The 17,717-nt window shown below is 44.6% G+C and overlaps 1 protein-coding gene across 6 annotated transcripts in view; it reads right to left on the bottom strand.

The window, feature by feature from the left end:
• The window catches only part of PPP1R42 (protein phosphatase 1 regulatory subunit 42), a 125,026-nt gene that overhangs the window by 90,092 nt on the left and 17,217 nt on the right, over positions 1 to 17,717 (bottom strand). For all 6 annotated transcript variants that reach the window (XR_012847624.1, XM_075826154.1, XM_075826152.1 and 3 more), the window contains exons 4-5: positions 11,098 to 11,236; positions 195 to 311 (exon numbers count right to left, since the gene is read on the bottom strand). Coding sequence is in view for 5 of the 6 variants with exons in the window: in XM_075826154.1 (XP_075682269.1) it covers positions 195 to 311; positions 11,098 to 11,236 (256 nt within the window). In the remaining variant the exon portion in view is untranslated. The remainder of the gene's footprint in view (positions 1 to 194; positions 312 to 11,097; positions 11,237 to 17,717) is intronic.

Below are 17,717 nucleotides of genomic sequence, written 5' to 3'. Positions count from 1 at the left end.
ATAATATCTGAGGAGGGCTAGCAGACAAAGGAAAGTAATTGGTGCTCGCCACTGTAGGCTGGTTTATATAAGAATATAAAGTAGAATATAATATTATGGTGCATAACTCAGAAGTAGCTTGCTATCACAGGTGCTTGCACAAATGCAATATATAGAATTTCAAACGGACTTGCTGGAACAAATGTGAAACTTACCTGAATATCATTAAAATTATTGTCCAGAGCCACAAGTTGGGTTATGTTTTCCAAAACTGAAAGTTCCTTCAGTTCATCAATTTTATTATTGCTAATATTCAGTACAGAAAGAGACTTCTAGCAAAAAAACAAAAACAAAATAAAAAGTTAACAAACTTGAAGAACAAATGAAAGGCTATCTAAACCTTTGAAAGTAATTTTTTTTTCTAAAGTAAAATGTCAATGTGTCTTGTGCAACTTTAAAATTAGTTTTTATTAAAAATTATTTTTACTTTTTTGAGATACAGCTGCTGTTTTCTCTATACAGAGCAGCTGTATCTTTCGCGAAGACCTGAATCCGTCAGATCAGCGGGACTGACGAGTTCAGTGAAGGGGGTCCTGCGTTTCTCTGACACGCAGGATCCACCTGTTATCCATCACATCTAAGTTATAAACTTAGATGTGATAGATTACAGGTGGGTCCTGCGCCCGCTGACACTGAGACCATCAGTCCCGCGGACCTGACAGATTCAGGTCTTAGCGAAAGATTACAGCTGCTCTGTATAGAGAATACAGTACAGCTGTATCTCAAAAAGTAAAAACTATTTTTAATAAAAACTAATTTAAAAGTTGCACAAGACACACTGACGGACATTTTATAAAATTTAAAAATTCTGTTTCAAAGGTTTACATAGGCTTTAACTTTATTGTAAAAAGCATTAAACCTAGAATATTTGCATTTCAGCGATTTAATGTTCTTCTAGTAAGCAAAAATAATTCTCAATACATATTTAAAAAAAACAAGGGTCTTGATCCGTCGGAATTCAAGTATGTTTGATGACAAGAATAAAGCTGCAGAAAGCGCTATTGTTGCGGTCAAAATTACTGGAAAACTTCAGCCCCGCCTGAACATCGTAGCACAGTAAAAACAGAGACTTAAGGTCCTTTTACACAGCCCGTCTCACGGTTTACACAGGGAGATGTGCTGCCGACAATGATAATATTTTATGCTGCCTAATACAATCAGCCGATGAACGAGAGTTTGCTCGTTCATCGACTGATCGTTGCCCTGTTTACAGGGCAATTATCAAGAACGAGCGTTTTGTGAATGCTCGTTTGCCCAATAATTGGCCGGTGTAAAAGGGCCCTTACCAATAGCCTTTCATTTACACAAACCAGCCATTCACACAACAGCAGAGCACGGGTTCTGGGAAGTGTAAATCAGGATGGTACTGTAAAAAGCTGATGCTGCTGAATTGCCCATGACAACAATCAGATTATTTAACATTTTGGAAAATTACATTTGCAATGTGATGTTATGGACAACAAGTATTATTATTTTTTCAGAAGTCATAAATAAAGTTGTAATTACCTGGATTTCTGCATTGATTACTAATAAAATGTGGTCTGGTTGTTATCTAAGGATCTGTTCACATCTGCGTCGGAGACTGTGTTAGGGACCTCCGTCACAGTTTTGGTGAAAATGCCAGAAGAAAGAGTGCAGCATGCTGCGGTATTTATTCCGGTAAAACGATGGACAGAACCCATTAAAGTCAATGGGTTCCCGGGTGCAGCGTTAGTGTCTGTGCTGCAATGGCTCCGGCACTTTCATTTTTTAGTTCTTCTGTTCCTATGACAGAACAGAAGAACGTAGCAGAGATGTGAACAGAGCCTAAGTCACACTTATAGACAAGCACAATCTAACTAGACTAATAACACACAAAAAGTTGTACTTTTCATGTCTTTTATTAAGCACATTGAGTAAACATCCACAGTGCAGGGAGAATAAGTTAGCCTCTTTATTAATGACTTCTACAAGAGCTAATTGGAAAATGTGTTTCAATTAAGGATAATAGATAGGAAGTATAAGTTTCACAGGTGCTTTGCCCATTAAATAAAAGGCACACACAGCCTCATTACTGATAAATCTGCTACTCTCCCTAGAAGTGGGCATCCTGTTGAGATCACTCCAAGAGCACAATGAGCAATCCTGAAAGAGGTGAGAAAGAATCCAAGGGTAACTGTAAAGGATCTGCCAGGCACTACGTCTGTGGATACTCCCAGGATTAATCAATCGACACCTGAGGCCGGACCTCTTAGACTGACTCCGGCTCCCACCAATCAGGGTGGCAGGCTCAGGAGTGGGAGAGCCTATCGCGGCCTGGTCAGTCGGAGTTAGCTCCGCCCCCTGTCCATTTATACCTGCCGTTTTCTCTTCCTCATTGCTTGTGATTCTTCCTGGTTTCCTGGCCTTGCTACAGCCTTGCTCCAGCCTGCTTCTGCCTTGCTTCAGCCTTGCTACAGCTTCCGCTTATCCTGCTTCGCTCTGACCCCGGCTTGCTTCCTGCTCCTTGCTCTGCGTTCGTATACTTCGTGACATCCTGATCCTGACTGGCTCGTTCACTCTGGTTTCCTCACGGTGTTCCGTGGGCTACTGCCCCTTCCCTTGCTTGTTCCCTGTTTGTATTCCCTTGCACTTAGTCAGAGTAGGGACCGCCGCCAAGTTGTACCCCGTCGCCTAGGGCGGGTCGTTGCAAGTAGGCAGGGACAGGGCGGTGGGTAGATTAGGGCTCACTTTTCCCCTCCTTCCTGCCATAACAGTAACAGCAAAAAAGACCTACTGAAGACACTACAAAATGCAAAAGCCTCTGTTCATGTGTCCATTATTAGAAAAAAACTGAGCAAGAATGGTGTTCATGGAAGAACAGCAGGAAGGAAGCTGGTGCTGTCCAAAAAAAAAACATTGCGACCCATCTCAAGTTTGCCCAAGACAACCTGGATGTTCCATAATGCTTCTGTGAAAATTTTCTATAATTAAAGGGTTCACTTGCTTTTTCTTTTTTCCCCTGAACTGTGGATGTTTACTCAATGTGCTCAAGAAAAGACATGAAAAGTACAACTGTTGGGGGCGTGGCTTAGCTATGGAGCCGTGGGAACGCGTCTTGGGGAGCTCCGCATCATTGAGTGCAATAACGGCAGATTACACCGTATAACTTTCCTTGGCGATGCCCGGAAAACGTAGGGCATCTTCTTCTACACCCGCACGTACCTTACCTAGATCCTCGGCTCAGAGTCTGAGTATTGATCGGTTCCTCTCAAAGTCGCGCCCCTCAGCAGTACCATCCGACATGGAAGAAGTGGCGCCGCCATTCTTACTTTCAACTGGGTTTGAGAATTCTCCTCATCAGATGTCTCGGTCCTCCTCACCAAGATTAGCAATGGACTATCCAGCTACCGAGGTACCTCCTTCACCTCCCCCCCCGTTCCAACTTCTCCCGAGAGTCGTCGGCCGCCATTTTAACTCTTCCTCCTATGACGCAAGGGCAGTCAGGCTTACATATTAATCTTCATCTCCTGCGTGAATTAATTCAAGCCCTCCCAATCAGGCAAGATTTGGACCCCTTGTCTCTAGATAGAGCAATCCCACCAGCAAGCAATTTCGGACATACATCTTGAAGTTGATAGACTGGACGCTAGAGCCCTTCTCAATGAGCAGGCTGTAACCACCATTGATTCCAGAGTGGCTTCCCTTGAAAGGGCAGCCATCTTGGATAGAGCAGATCTTCAGTCTTTAGCTCTCCAATTGGACGACCAAGAAAACAGGGGTCGTAGGACTAACGTCCGCCTTAAGGGCTCACGGGACGATCTCTCCACCAGGGTCTCAGTCATCTTTAATACTCTCACTAATAGACCCCCGGATCCAACTTTCTAATGGACAGGATCCACAGAGTTGCTCGCTCGGGTCCAACCGACCCTTCTAACCCAACAGATGTCCTGTGCCGCCTCCACTATTATTCCGATAAGGACTTAATTGCTCGAGGAGCCTGGTCACACGGCCCGCTGACTGTTGAGGGTAATACGGTTACAGTCTACCCTGATGTGTCTTCCAGAACAATCTATATGAGACGCCTTCTACATTCTCTCCTGGACAAAATTAAAGAGGCTCTGTCACCAGATTTTGCAACCCCTATCTGCTATTGCAGCAGATCGGCGCTGCAATGTAGATTACAGTAACGTTTTTATTTTTAAAAAACGAGCATTTTTGGCCAAGTTATGACCATTTTTGTAGTTATGCAAATGAGGCTTTCAAAAGTCCAAGTGGGTGTGTTTAAAAGTAAAAGTCCAAGTGGGCGTGTATTATGTGCGTACATCGGGGCGTTTTTAATACTTTTACTAGCTGGGCGCTCTGAAGAGAAGTAACATCCTCTTCTCTTCAGAACGCCCAGCTTCTGACAGTGCAGACCTGTGACGTCACTCACAGGTCCTGCATCGTGTCGGCCACATCGGCACCAGAGGCTACAGATGATTCTGCAGCAGCATCAGCGTTTGCAGGTAAGTCGATCTTACCTGCAAACGCTGATGCTGCTGCAGAATCAACTGTAGCCTCTGGTGCCGATGTGGCCGTCACGATGCAGGACCTGTGAGTGACGTCACAGATCTGCACTGTCAGAAGCTGGGCGTTCTGAAGAGAAGAGGATGATACTTCTCTTCAGAGCGCCCAGCTAGTAAAAGTATTAAAAACGCCCGATGTACGCACATAATACACGCCCACTTGGACTTTTACTTTTAAACACACCCACTTGGACTTTTGCAAGCCTCATTTGCATAACTACAAAAATGGTCATAACTTGGCCAAAAATGCTTGTTTTTTAAAAATAAAAACGTTACTGTAATCTACATTGCAGCGCCTATCTGCTGCAATAGCAGATAGGGGTTGCAAAATCTGGTGACAGAGCCTCTTTAAAGCCGCAGGAGCGACATATAGATGGGGTCATCCAGTCCATGTGGTTGTCCAGAAGGACTCCGACACCTTTCTACTACGTCACTACTCTGATCTAGATGGCCTGTTTTGCTTTTTGCGAATTGCTCCCTTCCCGGTCCCCGACTGGTTAACACTAGAAAGATTTGACCAGCAACCACGAAGACGATCTCATCGTTCCAGACATCCTTCTACCAACAGGTCCTTCCCAGCAGACTTGTGTCCACCCCGTCGGGATCTTTCATTAAGAGTCCCTCCTGAGGCATAACTTTGGGTCGCTACATATGACCCCTTATATGCAAGCTTGGATTTGAATTCCACATTTGCTATGGATACCTATTATATACCTTGCTTTCACGTCTCTGAACTCTGCCGGGCCTCCCCACTGTGATGACTTCATTGAGATTGTTGGCAGTCTGAATGCCTATTATTACATTGCTTTCTCTGCTCTGTGCTTAGCTCTCTTGTTCAGGCTTCTACGGTCTTTCAAAATGCTATAACATGGTTATATAGTTTTGTTTTTTTACTATGCATGTATCTTGAGACCGGTTGGACCGCATCATGACTTTTCATACATTACTTTATGCTGCAACGTGGTCAATTTGATTATTTGTATTTTGCACCATTGGGGAATATTGTGAGGTCGTTGATGCGCATTTGTACTGTATTGCCTACCATCGCTTATTACCTTGTGTTGTTCTTCACACTACTAGCAAGTTCTGGATTTTCCTTTTTGAGATAAAGGTTTCTATTAGGTAGACGACATTGTCATTCTGTACTATTGGCTCGATATGCACATTTTTCTCTCCGACATAATCACGCTGACAGCCCTTCCTTTCTTCCCCTTCCTCACATCCCTCCCCCATAAAACTTCCCCTCCCTGTTTCCCCCTCCCACTTACAGTGCAGCTAATAGATCTTCACTTTGTAATTATTCTGGTTTTGTCTAACCCATCCTGCCCTGTTGGATAGATTGGAGCTTGAATTTCCTGATCTATGTTCTTTCTGAGTCTAGTACAGAGTTTATATTTGAATGATATAATAGTTTTCATATTTTTCTGGAAGTTTGTTTTGTAACCGACCTATTGGCAGTGGAGACCTCTTTAGTGTAGACAGGAGGGATAGATACATCCCCCCCTATTATTGGACAGATTGATTTGCATTCTCCGCCCTATCACTCTTGCGTAAAGTTTATTATTTCGTATTTCTCTCCAAGGGTATGTTCACACGCAGTGTTTTCAGACGTAATTTGGGCGATTTACACCTTGAATTACGCCTGAAAAAACGGCTCCATTATGCCTACAAACATCTGCCCATTGCTTTCAATGGGTTTTACAGTGTCCTATTCCCACGAGGTGTTATTTTACGCGTAATGTCAAAATACGGCGCGTAAAAAGACGCCCGCGAAAAAGAAGTGCATGTCACTTCTTGGGACGTTTTTGGAGCCGTGTTTCAAAAATGGCTCCAATAACGTCCGTTAAATACGCCGCAAAAAAAAAACGCAAGTTGCTACAAAAACGTCTAAAAATCAGGAGCGGTTTTCGCCTGAAAACAGCTCCGTATTTTCAGACGTTTTTGGTCACTGCGTGTGAACATACCCTAAATCTTCAAACTTTGTTTCCGCCCCTTTTCTTCTTGTCCCCCCCTCCTTTCCTATTTCTCCTTCCCTACTCTCTTTCCCTTCCCACCCCCCTTTTTTTTCCTCTTCCTCTCTTCTGGTATGCTGCGTCACGAGCAGATGGATCTGCTGGTGGGTTCTCTGAATGTTAAAGACCTACATATTCCTGGAAAGCGTTCAATCCTTTTGAATCTATTAAAAGGTAGACGTCTTCATGTTGCGTTTCTTCAAGAAACTAATTTATGCGAACGTAAGCCTTTCAAATTGTCTAATTTGTGGTTTCCCCTTGCTTATCATAGCTACACGCATGACCTGAAATCCAGGGGGACGAGCATCCTCATCTCACGATCCCTTCCATGGGAGTTTCTTGATTCTCGCAGTGATGGTATGGGGCGAATGCGTCTACTAAAGGGCTCCGTTGCCTCCCAGGTATATACCTTTGCTTCTTTATACTTACCCAATGTAGGACAAGGTTCGGCTCTTATTGGCTTCTTGGAAGCTCTTAAGTAATTTGGGGAGGGTACCATTGTCCTGGGTGGTGACTTCAATGTTACATTGGATCCTGCAATTGACGTCTCTACCGGATCATCGTCATTAGCGATTTCTCAACTTCGCCGTATTAAACGGTCCCTTCATGAACACCATTTCATTGACACCTGGCGTCTCCTGCACCCGTCAGACAGAGACTTCTCTTTTTTTTCCCCAGCGCATGACACTTATTCCAGACTTGACCTCTTTTTTGTCAAACTTCAATCTCTCCATTCTCTTATATATGCTGACATTGATACGATCACCTTCTCTGACCATGCACTCGTCACGCTGGTCCTTTCTCTTCACTCCCCGCTCCCCTTTCAGTCTCAATGGAAATTGAATTCTTCCCTTCTTAACGACACGGTTGTCACATCTTATATCCAACGCTCAATCGATAAGAATTTTGCATTTAACGCGCCAGACGACACTAACCCATGCGTCACGTGGGAAGCTCATAAATGTGTCATTCGTGGTACATTTATCAATCATGGTAATCGATTGAAAATGGAACGTTCCACAGCCATTACCCGTCTACTATCTGAGATTAAGATCTTAGAAACCTCTCATAAACGTTCCCGCGATCCGGATTTTAACATAGCCCTTCTTTAGAAACGTGAAGAACTCAAGATCCTCCTTCTGTCCAAGGCCAAAACTACACTAGCTAAATGTAAACGCCATTTTTTATGAATATGGCAACAAGTGTAGTAAATCTCTCGCTAGAGCGTTGTGTATTCAGCAAGCATATACTTATGTACCTTTTAAACACACCCTCTTCCCATCCTCGCGTACACTTACCGTCAGATATAGTTTCCTCATTCCGCGACTTCTATGCTTCTTTATATAACACTGATTCCCTTAATCTAGCCACGCTTTCTAGTAACTTCCATTCAAGCATTCAAACCTATATTGCGAACTCTGGCCTTCCTTCCCCATCGGAAGATAACCTCACCGCCTTGGAAACCCCGATCTCCTTACAAGAGTTGTCTTATGCTCTCAAACACTCCCAGTCGGAGAAAGCACCCGACCCTGTTGGATTTACGCTACCGTACACTTTGAGCTCACATCTTTTGGCCTCCTTAAATTCTCTCTCCACTTCTTCTTCCATCCCCCCTGACTCACTCAGGGCACACATAGTAGTGATTCCTAAACCTGGTAAAGACCCCTCACAATGTGCCAGTTACAGATCGATTTCTCCTCTCAACACAGACGTCAAGCTTTTTGCTAAGATTCTTACTATGCGTCTGGCGCCGTTGTTGGGGGATGTCGTTCACACGGACCAGGCGGAATTCATGTCAGGTAGAGAGGCACGTGATAACACGACAAAGACGATTAATCTTATACATAAGGCTAAGATATCTAATATACCACTCATGCTTCTCCACAGACGCTGGAAAAGCTTTTGACAGAGTCAATTGGACTTACATGGAAAAAAACTCTTCTTTGAGTTGGCCTTAAATCCCACATGATGGGTTGGATACTATCCTTGTACTCGTCCCTCTGCTAGGGTCCGTGTGAACGGCACCCTCTCAAACGAGTCCTCAATTCACAACGGGACCAGACAGCACTGTCCTCTATCCCCTTTAATTTTTATTTTGACCTTAGAGCCCTTTCTCTGTCATATTCGAGCAAACCCTAACATTACAGGTCTAAAAGTGAATGCGACGGAAAATGAAGTTGCAGCATAAGCAGACGATCTTCTATTTTTCTTGACCAACCCATCCGTATCCCTTCCAAATCTCATGCAGGAATTTCAAACATTTTCTAAACTTTCTAATTTTAAGATTAATTTTTCTAAATCGGAAGCCATGAACATTCCCCCCCCCCCCCCACATACTCTTTTGCTTACTTTAGAGCAGTCCTTTAGCTTTATATGGACCACAGTAGCCCTCAAATATCTCGAGGTTAAGATCCCAGCTGACATAAAAAACCTTTTCAGCTCAAATTTCCCTCCTCTTCTTGCAGACATAAAGTCGGACTGTACTAGATGGATGAAGGGTACTTTCACATGGATAAGACGATGCACCATATTCAAAATGAATATCCTGCCCAGGATATTATACCTGTTCCAGGCCCTTCCTATAGTCACCCCTCTCTCGTTTTTTAAATTGGTCAATTCCTTGCAAATTTAATTTGTTTGGGCTGGCAAATCACCTAGACTTAATCGCTCTCTTTTGTGTAGAACTAAGGAATCAAGGGGTCTAGTCCTTCCTGATATCAGAACTTACTATACTGCTTAACACCTTTCGCGTATAGTGGATTAATGCAGGAACGCCATCTTTAAACCGTGGGTGCGGCTGGAACAGAGTTTCACTGAGGTTCCTCTTTCTGTCATCCCGTGGTTAGACTGCAACCAACTCCAACATATTCGCCAACACCCTAAAATTGGTCCTACACTGCTATGTTACTCCACTTCCTCGGTGAGGTTATCCCTGCTTCCAGTCCATTCCTCACTGTATCCCATTCTGGGGAACCCACTCTTCCCTTCAGGTCTGACAAACCCTATATTCCGATCTTGGTTCACTTCAGGCAAGTTTAGAGCCTCTCATTTCCGGAGTGGCTCGGAATGGCTTTTTAGCTCCGATTTGTCTCAGTTACCTGAACTACAATCCTTAGGTCATTGGAGATCCTTCCAACTTCGATATATTTTTTCCTCCATTTCGCCCCCTCTTTGTATCAGACCAACAAGACGCCTCTGGAAGAGTTGTGCGATGGCTCTGGCTTGATTCGGCACACGTTGTCGACGATTTATGCTCCACTTCAAAATCCTTTTGATTTACCTCTTCCTAACTACCTCTTGCAGTGGGAGACTGAGCTCAATATTTCAGCTCTCGGAATCAAGAAGCATCTTATAAATTGTTATCTCGCTGGTACAGAGTTCCGGTTCGTCTACATCGCTTCTTTCCTACAGCCTCTCCCTATTGTTGGAGATAAGGATCGAAGAATGGCACCCTCCTCCACACCTTTTGGTCCTGCTCTCTACTTACTCCATATTGGGATGGTGTTAAGGTGATCCGCGAGGTCACGGACACTAGCCTTCCTTTGGATCCAGCTTTCTTCCTCCCCCACCACTGCGACATCCCTATTGATGCATACAAACACTCACTGCTACACTTTTTAGTGATGGAATCTCACCATTGCATCCTATTAAATTGGAAAAGTTCTTCTCCTCCTTCTCTGTCCCTTTGGATTTCTAGGGTCAATGATCTCATGCACATGGCGGATGTAACCTCCTCTCTCACTGATGCACATGATAAGTTCTACCACGTATGGGCTCTATGGATGGACTTTCAAGGTTCTGACTCATACAAAAATATCCTCCGTGAGACAAGCCTTGCTTAATAGCCCGACTAGGGGCCCTCTGCGGTATCGTGGCATGCTATACTCTGATGCTCTACATCTCCCCTAACATTTCTCTCTTCTTCCTCTTTATTGTCCCCCACCCCCTTCTCTTAATGCTTCTAATTGTCCTGTCCTTTGATATTTCAATTTCAATTGGTACTTGTTATTGATATGTCCTCTCACGCCTCTCATGTGAGACTGCACTACGGTACTGTTTCTTTACCAAGAATATTGCCTTTGTATTCTTACTTCTTTTGTATACCTTGTATTCCTTTGATATGTAAAATTTACCTTTCGGTCGTGAAAATAAAGAATTTCCCCAAAAAATTCTAGACTTGTGACTTAGGCTTTGCTCACATCTGCATTCAGTGTTTCCATCGGTCTACCCCAACGGAAACCTTGTCTTTAATGGATTCCGTCATGGTGTCCGCCATTTTACCGGACTGTCTGGCATTTTAACGGAGCCTCCAACGCAGATGTAAACGAAGCCTAAGATAACAAGTAGAGCATATTTTATTAGCAGTCAATGCAAAAATACAGATAATTCCAAAAGGGTTCCCTTTCCTTTTCTTGCAACTGTAAACATAACTCCCTTTTGTTTCCATGATTTTATAGTCTTTCATGTACATTAAAATTACCAACTTGAGTAACTGAAAAATAGAACATATTGATACTAACAGATAAGGAATGAAGTGTTCTAGGATCAAACAATAACTTCTCTCCTGGTGGAATCTTCTGGCTCTCAATATGCAGTTCTCTCAATTCCTGAAGACCTTCCAGTCCTTCAATGACAGTGAGATAATTTCCTCCTAAATACCTGTGGAGAAAAGAGTGACATTGGAAAAGGTGCAGCAGAAAAAGACAATACAGTACAATAGACAATACAGTAGCCAGTACTACACACAAACATTTGATGCAGTTTTTAGCTCAGTTTTTTATAAACCAAACACAGAAGTGAACACAAAAGTAAGGAGGCACATCAGTCTTTTCTTTACACCTTTCCTTTCTTTAGTACCCACTTCTGGCTTTGGCTTAAATAACTGAACCAAAAAGCAAGAAAAAGTAGAAGGCCCTCCCTGTTATACCATCACTGCAATTTCATCTTTTTGTACAAAGACGTTGACATAAAGTATCATACATTATCTTACATTTAGAATCTTGAAGAATCTTGAGAATATATTTTTGTCAATTTTTATTTGTTTTCTTTCCTTTTTCAATTCTATACAACTTTTTCTATCTAGGGTAAAATAAAATGCCACAAATTTTTTACAAAACAAATGCCAAAAAAGCTGACCGGAACACTATGTGTGAACATACCATTAGAGATACATTAAATACAAAATTGGCATGAGGGCAGGGTATGGAATTCCATTATATTAAATTCATTTTATTTAAAATGTTGCAAACAGAATAAAGTATAAATTGATAGAACATCTCAGATGTATAGGAAAAATGTTACAGTCAATAATAGAGAACATAAAGAATATAGCATCTTAGCAACATAAGAACTGTTTTTCTTTAGTAGAACCAAAAAAAAATAAAAGAAACAACTTATTGGCTATGCCATCTTGCAGATACATGAACAGAAAGAGAATAGAGGAAAATGGATCAATGAGTGCTAGCATTAGAAACTCCAAATACATTTTTTAACTTATAAGTCCTCTATAGCAATGGAGTCAGCCGTTCCCAACCACAGACCCCACACTTTATTGAATTTAGTAGGAGAACCCCGATGCTGAAACACTAATCTTTCATAGGATACAGCAGTATTTACAAGTGTTTTCCACTGTGAGAGTGTTGGCGGTTTGTCTGCCATCCAGTGCGTCGCTATGACTTTCTTGGCTAAGAACAAAGATTCTCTCAAGAATATGCCGGTATGGTGTGGCCATTGTTCTTCATCCAAAATACCAAATAAAGCAGCTTTAGGGGAAGTGGGCACATGGATGGGTAGAAGGGATGTAAGAAAATCAAATACTCGTGTCCAAAAGGTGGAGACGTAAGGGCAATTCCAAATAAGGTGCCAGAAATTCGCCTCTAGGCGATAGCATCTATAACACGTTGAAGTGGGCATTCTGCCCATTTTATGTAATCTAGTTGGTGTTAAATAAGTCTGATATATAACACACAGTTGAATAAGTTTGTTATGAACTGCTGGAGAAACTGTCATGTGGGAGCTCAATACCTGATTCTTCTCATCAGGGGTGAGTTCCGGGATCTGCAATAACCATTTATCATATACTGGCAACAGCGTTGAGGTTACTTTAGCTGATAATAGATTAATGTATAATGCAGATATGAGGCCCTTGGGACCCTGTGACTTCAGTATACCAATCAGAGGATACACAGAGATAGTAATATTATGGGGTGGGATTTGGAACTGAATAGCATGTCGAAGTTGGAGGTATTGTAGTGTCCATGGCCGCGGCCCGTCGGGTTTACTCACCTCCCGACGCCCGCAGCCATGGATCCATGTGCGCTGGTCCCCATCTCCTTCCTAGGAGACGCCAGCGCTCACTTCCGCTCCGCTGTGTCCCGTAGGGTGCGCGCGCACGCTCGTGCTTGGCCTTAAAGGTCCGGCACAAAGGAAATAGTCAACATCATCAACTGCCACGCTTTCCTGGTCTATAAGGCCCCGGGCCTTCTGATCCTTGCCTGAGCGTTGTTAGTTTATCCCAGTCTGTCTTGTGAATGGTCCCTTAGTGTTTCCCGTTCAAGTTGTTACCCGTGCCCTGTTTCCTGTTCCTGTGTCCCGTACTGTTCTTGTTCCTGTGCATACCAGTGTTGGAGTCATGCCTACTGCACCTGCTGTCGTTTTCCATGTCCAGTGTCTTCTGCCACATTGGATACTGCCCGCCACGTCTGGCGCTACCTGCTGCACCGGCCTCCATCCGTGCTGAAGCCACAGCCACCGTCTGGACTAGTTCAGGAACCCAAGCGTTACTATCTACTATTGACTTTCATATAGACTGTGACCTGCTCAGCTGCCTCTCCGCTACGGCGGAGCGGCCTAGTCGGTCCACATACCCTGTGACCGTGACAGTACGCTCAAGCCATGGACCCTGCTGGTCAACCTGAGACCTTGACGACACAAGCCAGGTTGGCCGAGATGGAGGATCTCCAGTCACAACAAGACCAACTCCTTCTGTCGGTGAACGCCATTGCCCATCGGCTGCTTGCTCCAACCACAGTCGTCACCGCACCCATTCCTGCTGTTCCTCCTGCTACACTTCCTGTCTGTACTGCTACCAATCCCGTGTTTCTTGCCGCTACCTCCATGCTATGACGGAGATCCGAGGTCCTGCAGGTAATTTTTGAAGCAGTGCCTGATCCACTTCAGACTACATGCCAGGTCCTTCTCTTCGGATGACAACAGGATCGCCTTCATCATCTCTCTCCTTACTGGCAAAGCCCTGGCATGGGCTAATCCTCTGTGGGAACATCAGGGACCATAGACCCGTGACTTGCAGTGCTTTTTAAAGACCTTCCGCCCGATCTCTGAGGAACCTGGGAGTTTCCTCGGCTGCTGCATCCTTGCTGACCCTACATCAGGGAGACATCTCCGTGGGCGAGTATGCCATTCAGTTCCGTATCCTGGCTGCTGAATTGACCTGGAACAACGAGGCTTTGGTGGCCACATTCTGGCAGGGACGGTCTTCAGGGATCAAGGACGAGCTGGCTGCTCGCGATCTGCCATCTACCCTGGCGATCTTATCCTACTCGCCTGCCGGGTTGACATGAGGATCTGGGAGTGTTCCCAAGAGGTTCTCCGGGAAAGAGAACTTCCTAGGCTGGATTCTACTTTCCAGCAATCCTCCTCAGTCGTCCCACCAGAGGATCCTATGCAGAGTAACTATGTCAGATTGTCTACCCAAGAGAGACAACGCAGACGCACTTCTGGACTTTGTCTGTATTGCGGCATCGGAGGTCATATTGTGCGCCTGTGTCCCCAGAGGCCAGAGAGACCCCGTTGCCTAGGACTGATTGGAGAGACAACCCTAGATGGTACAGTACCTAATAAAGCATTCTGTTCCAAGCTGCTATTCCTGTGACCTTAGTATCCGGCGAGAGGATGCATCAAGTTTCTGCCTATCTTGACACTGGTTCTGATGTAAACTTCATCCAGAGAGAGATGTGGATCCTCTTCAGTTGCCCACAGTCCCACTAGAGACGTCTTTCGCTGTTGCCTCAGTTAATGGACTGCCTCTGCCTGATCCCATCATTTCTAAAGCCAAGCCGTTGATGCTCCAGGCTGGAGTCCTTCATTTTGAACTGATTTCTTTCCTTGTTTTGCCCAAGGCCATCAATCCTGTTCTACTGGGCCTGTCTTGGTTTCGACTACATGCCCCAGTCCTGGACTGGAATTCTCCAATGGGGCTCCAAGTGCCATGGTCGTTGTCTATTGCAGATCCATCCTGTCAAGCCTCCTCTGCCTCAGTCATTGGCGGGACTGCCTCCCCAGTTTGCTCAGTATGCAGATGTTTTCAGCAAAAGGGAGGCTGAGACGCTGCCTCGACATCGGACTTATGACTGCCCCATTGAGCTAGTTCCTAATGCCTCTCTCCCCAGTGGTCGAGTATATCCTCTCTCCTTGCCTGAGTCTCTATCCATGTCGGCCTATTTTAAGGAGAATCTGGAGAGGGGTTTCATACGAAAGTCTTCCTCCCCAGCCGGGGCTGGATTCTTCTTCGTTAAAAAGAAGGACGGATCCCTTCGACTCTGCGTTGACTACCGTGGTCTCAACCAGATCATGGTCAAGAACAAATACCCTTTGCCACTTATATCTGAGCTGTTTGATCTCATACGAGGAGCCAAAAAATTTTCTAAGCTAGACCTGCGGGGGGGCTTATAATCTAGTCCGGATTCGCCGGGGTGATGAATGGAAGACGGCATTTAACACCCAGGACGGGCACTACGAATACCTAGTGATGCCCTTCGGACTGTGTAACGCTCCCACAGTGTTTCAGGAGTTCGTTAATGATATCTTCCGAGATCTCCTCTATGTCTGTGTTGTTGTTTATCTCGATGATATTTTGATTTTCTCCCCAGATCCGACGACTCATCGGAGGCATGTCCGTCAGGTTCTACTAAGATTAAGGGAGAATCATTTATACTCCAAGCTGGAGAAGTGCGTCTTTGAGAAGACTTCTCTGCCCTTCCTGGGCTACATCATCTCGGATCAAGGCCTCAAGATGGATCCTGAGAAAGTGAAAGCTGTCCTGGAGTAGCCACGTCCTCAAGGCTTAAGGGCCATTCAGCGGTTCCTGGGATTCGCCAATTTCTACCGACAGTTTATTCCTAACTTCTCTTCTCTGACGGCTCCCATGTCTACCTTACCAAGGAGGGTGTGAACGCCAAGGTGTGGACTCCAGACTCCGTAGGGTGCAAGCGCACGCTCGTGCCCGGCCTTAAAGGGCCAGCGCACGCACAAAGGAAATCGTCATCATCATCAACTGCCACGATTTCCTGGTCTATAAGAAGGCCCCAGGCCTTCTAATCCTTGCCTGAACGTTGTTAGTTTATCCCAGTCCACAGCCACCGTCTGGACTAGTTCAGGAACCCAAGCGTTACTATCTACTATTGAATTTCATATAGACTGTGACCTGGTCAGCTGCCTCTCCGCTACGGCGGAGCGGCCTAGTGGGTCCACATACCCTGTGACCGTGACAGGTATCTATAGCATTGCAGTTGGGGGAAATGGTGAGATTCCTGTAATTGAGTTAATGTGAGGAAGGATCCGTCCCTGAACACACCAACCCTCACCACACCCAGGCGTTGCCGGAATTGAGGCTCCGGCACGGTCTGTAGGGATGGCAAGGTGGGGTTTTGCCACAAAGGTAAATCTGGGAGAGTATCTCTAAAATGTAGCAAAGCCTTAGATGCACGCCACAAAACCAGAGGCGCTCTATGTAGGGGGAGCAGCTCAGTCTGCCTTGTAAACTGGGGGTATTCTAAATAACTGATTAAAACTGTTTCCAGCTACCAAGGAGGTCAGGAAATGAGTAGAGTCCAAAATCGGTGCATCTACCAACCAATTTCTCAATCCATGTAATTGGCCCGCTAGATAATATATATGAAAATCTGATAAGACCATTCCCCTGTGAACCTTAGGGCCTTGCAGGGTAGTCAGTTTAATTTTCAATCGTCAGAAACCCAAAGTGAATATAATGAGCTGGGAGTTTATTGAACGGAAGTATGATTGAGCAACTGAGATCAGCACATGCTACAGTGTGTAAAGATATTTGGGCTGAATGACCATCTTCACCAGGTTAATACGTCCCACTACCGATAAAGGTAGTTTAGACCATAATTTTAACTTCATTCATATGAGTTAGTAATGGGTCTAAAGTTTCAGCCTTTACGGCAGTATGATGAAGAACCATGGTGATTCCCAAATATTCTAATTTATCTACTACAGCCAATCCGCACTGGGATTGTAAAGGATCAGGAGGCGGGTTATGAGCTGTATGAGCCGATTTCTGCCAATTAACTTGAAAAACTGTGCAAATGAATCAAGTAAACGGATAACAAGACCAAAAGATACATTGGGATTACGCAGAAAAAGGACCATGTCGTGCGCATATAGGCCCACTACACTAGTCGCCCCCCCCCATCATAGGGTCAGATATTAAACTAATAGCTATGGCCTCTTAAGCTATTGCAAATAAAGCCGGAGAGAGGGGGCAGCCCTGCCTTGTTCCCTGGGCAAGAGGAAAAGAATTAGAGGAGATGTCATTAACCACTACATTGACTGTAGGGGATTTATATAGTTGGATCCAGGCCATAAAATTACCGAAGGCAATAACTGAAGGCAAGCCATAAGAAACGGCCATTCAACAGAATCAAACGCCTTTATGGTGTCCAATGATGCGATAGCCCATGGCATATTATGTGCCCTGCCCACCTGTATGATTGTTTGTACTCTTTTAATATTGATAGTGGTGGACTTCCAGGGCATAAACCCGGTTTGATCTGGGTGAATAAATGTCAGAATAACTTGATTTAATCTTTTTAGCAAATATTTTGGTTAGAACTTTATAATCTACATTGACAAAGGAAGTCGGTCAGTATGAACCGCAATCCACGGGAAATGTCATAAATGTCAGATAGATGCGGGTCCCACCTCTGGGACCCGCACCTATCTATAGAACGGGGCCCCTACACCCCGTTCTACCTCTGTGTGTGTCAGCTGAATTCCGACCATGAAGGTGAAAACAGCTTAGCTCGCTGAGCTACGCTGTTTTCATAAGCCTCATAGAACTGAATGGTAGTTACGGAAACAGCGTAGCTCGCATGCTACA

Source organism: Rhinoderma darwinii, chromosome 5 (genome assembly GCF_050947455.1).
Source record: "Rhinoderma darwinii isolate aRhiDar2 chromosome 5, aRhiDar2.hap1, whole genome shotgun sequence".
NCBI lineage: Eukaryota > Metazoa > Chordata > Amphibia > Anura > Rhinodermatidae > Rhinoderma > Rhinoderma darwinii.
This window is presented reverse-complemented; position numbering and strand designations above follow the sequence as displayed.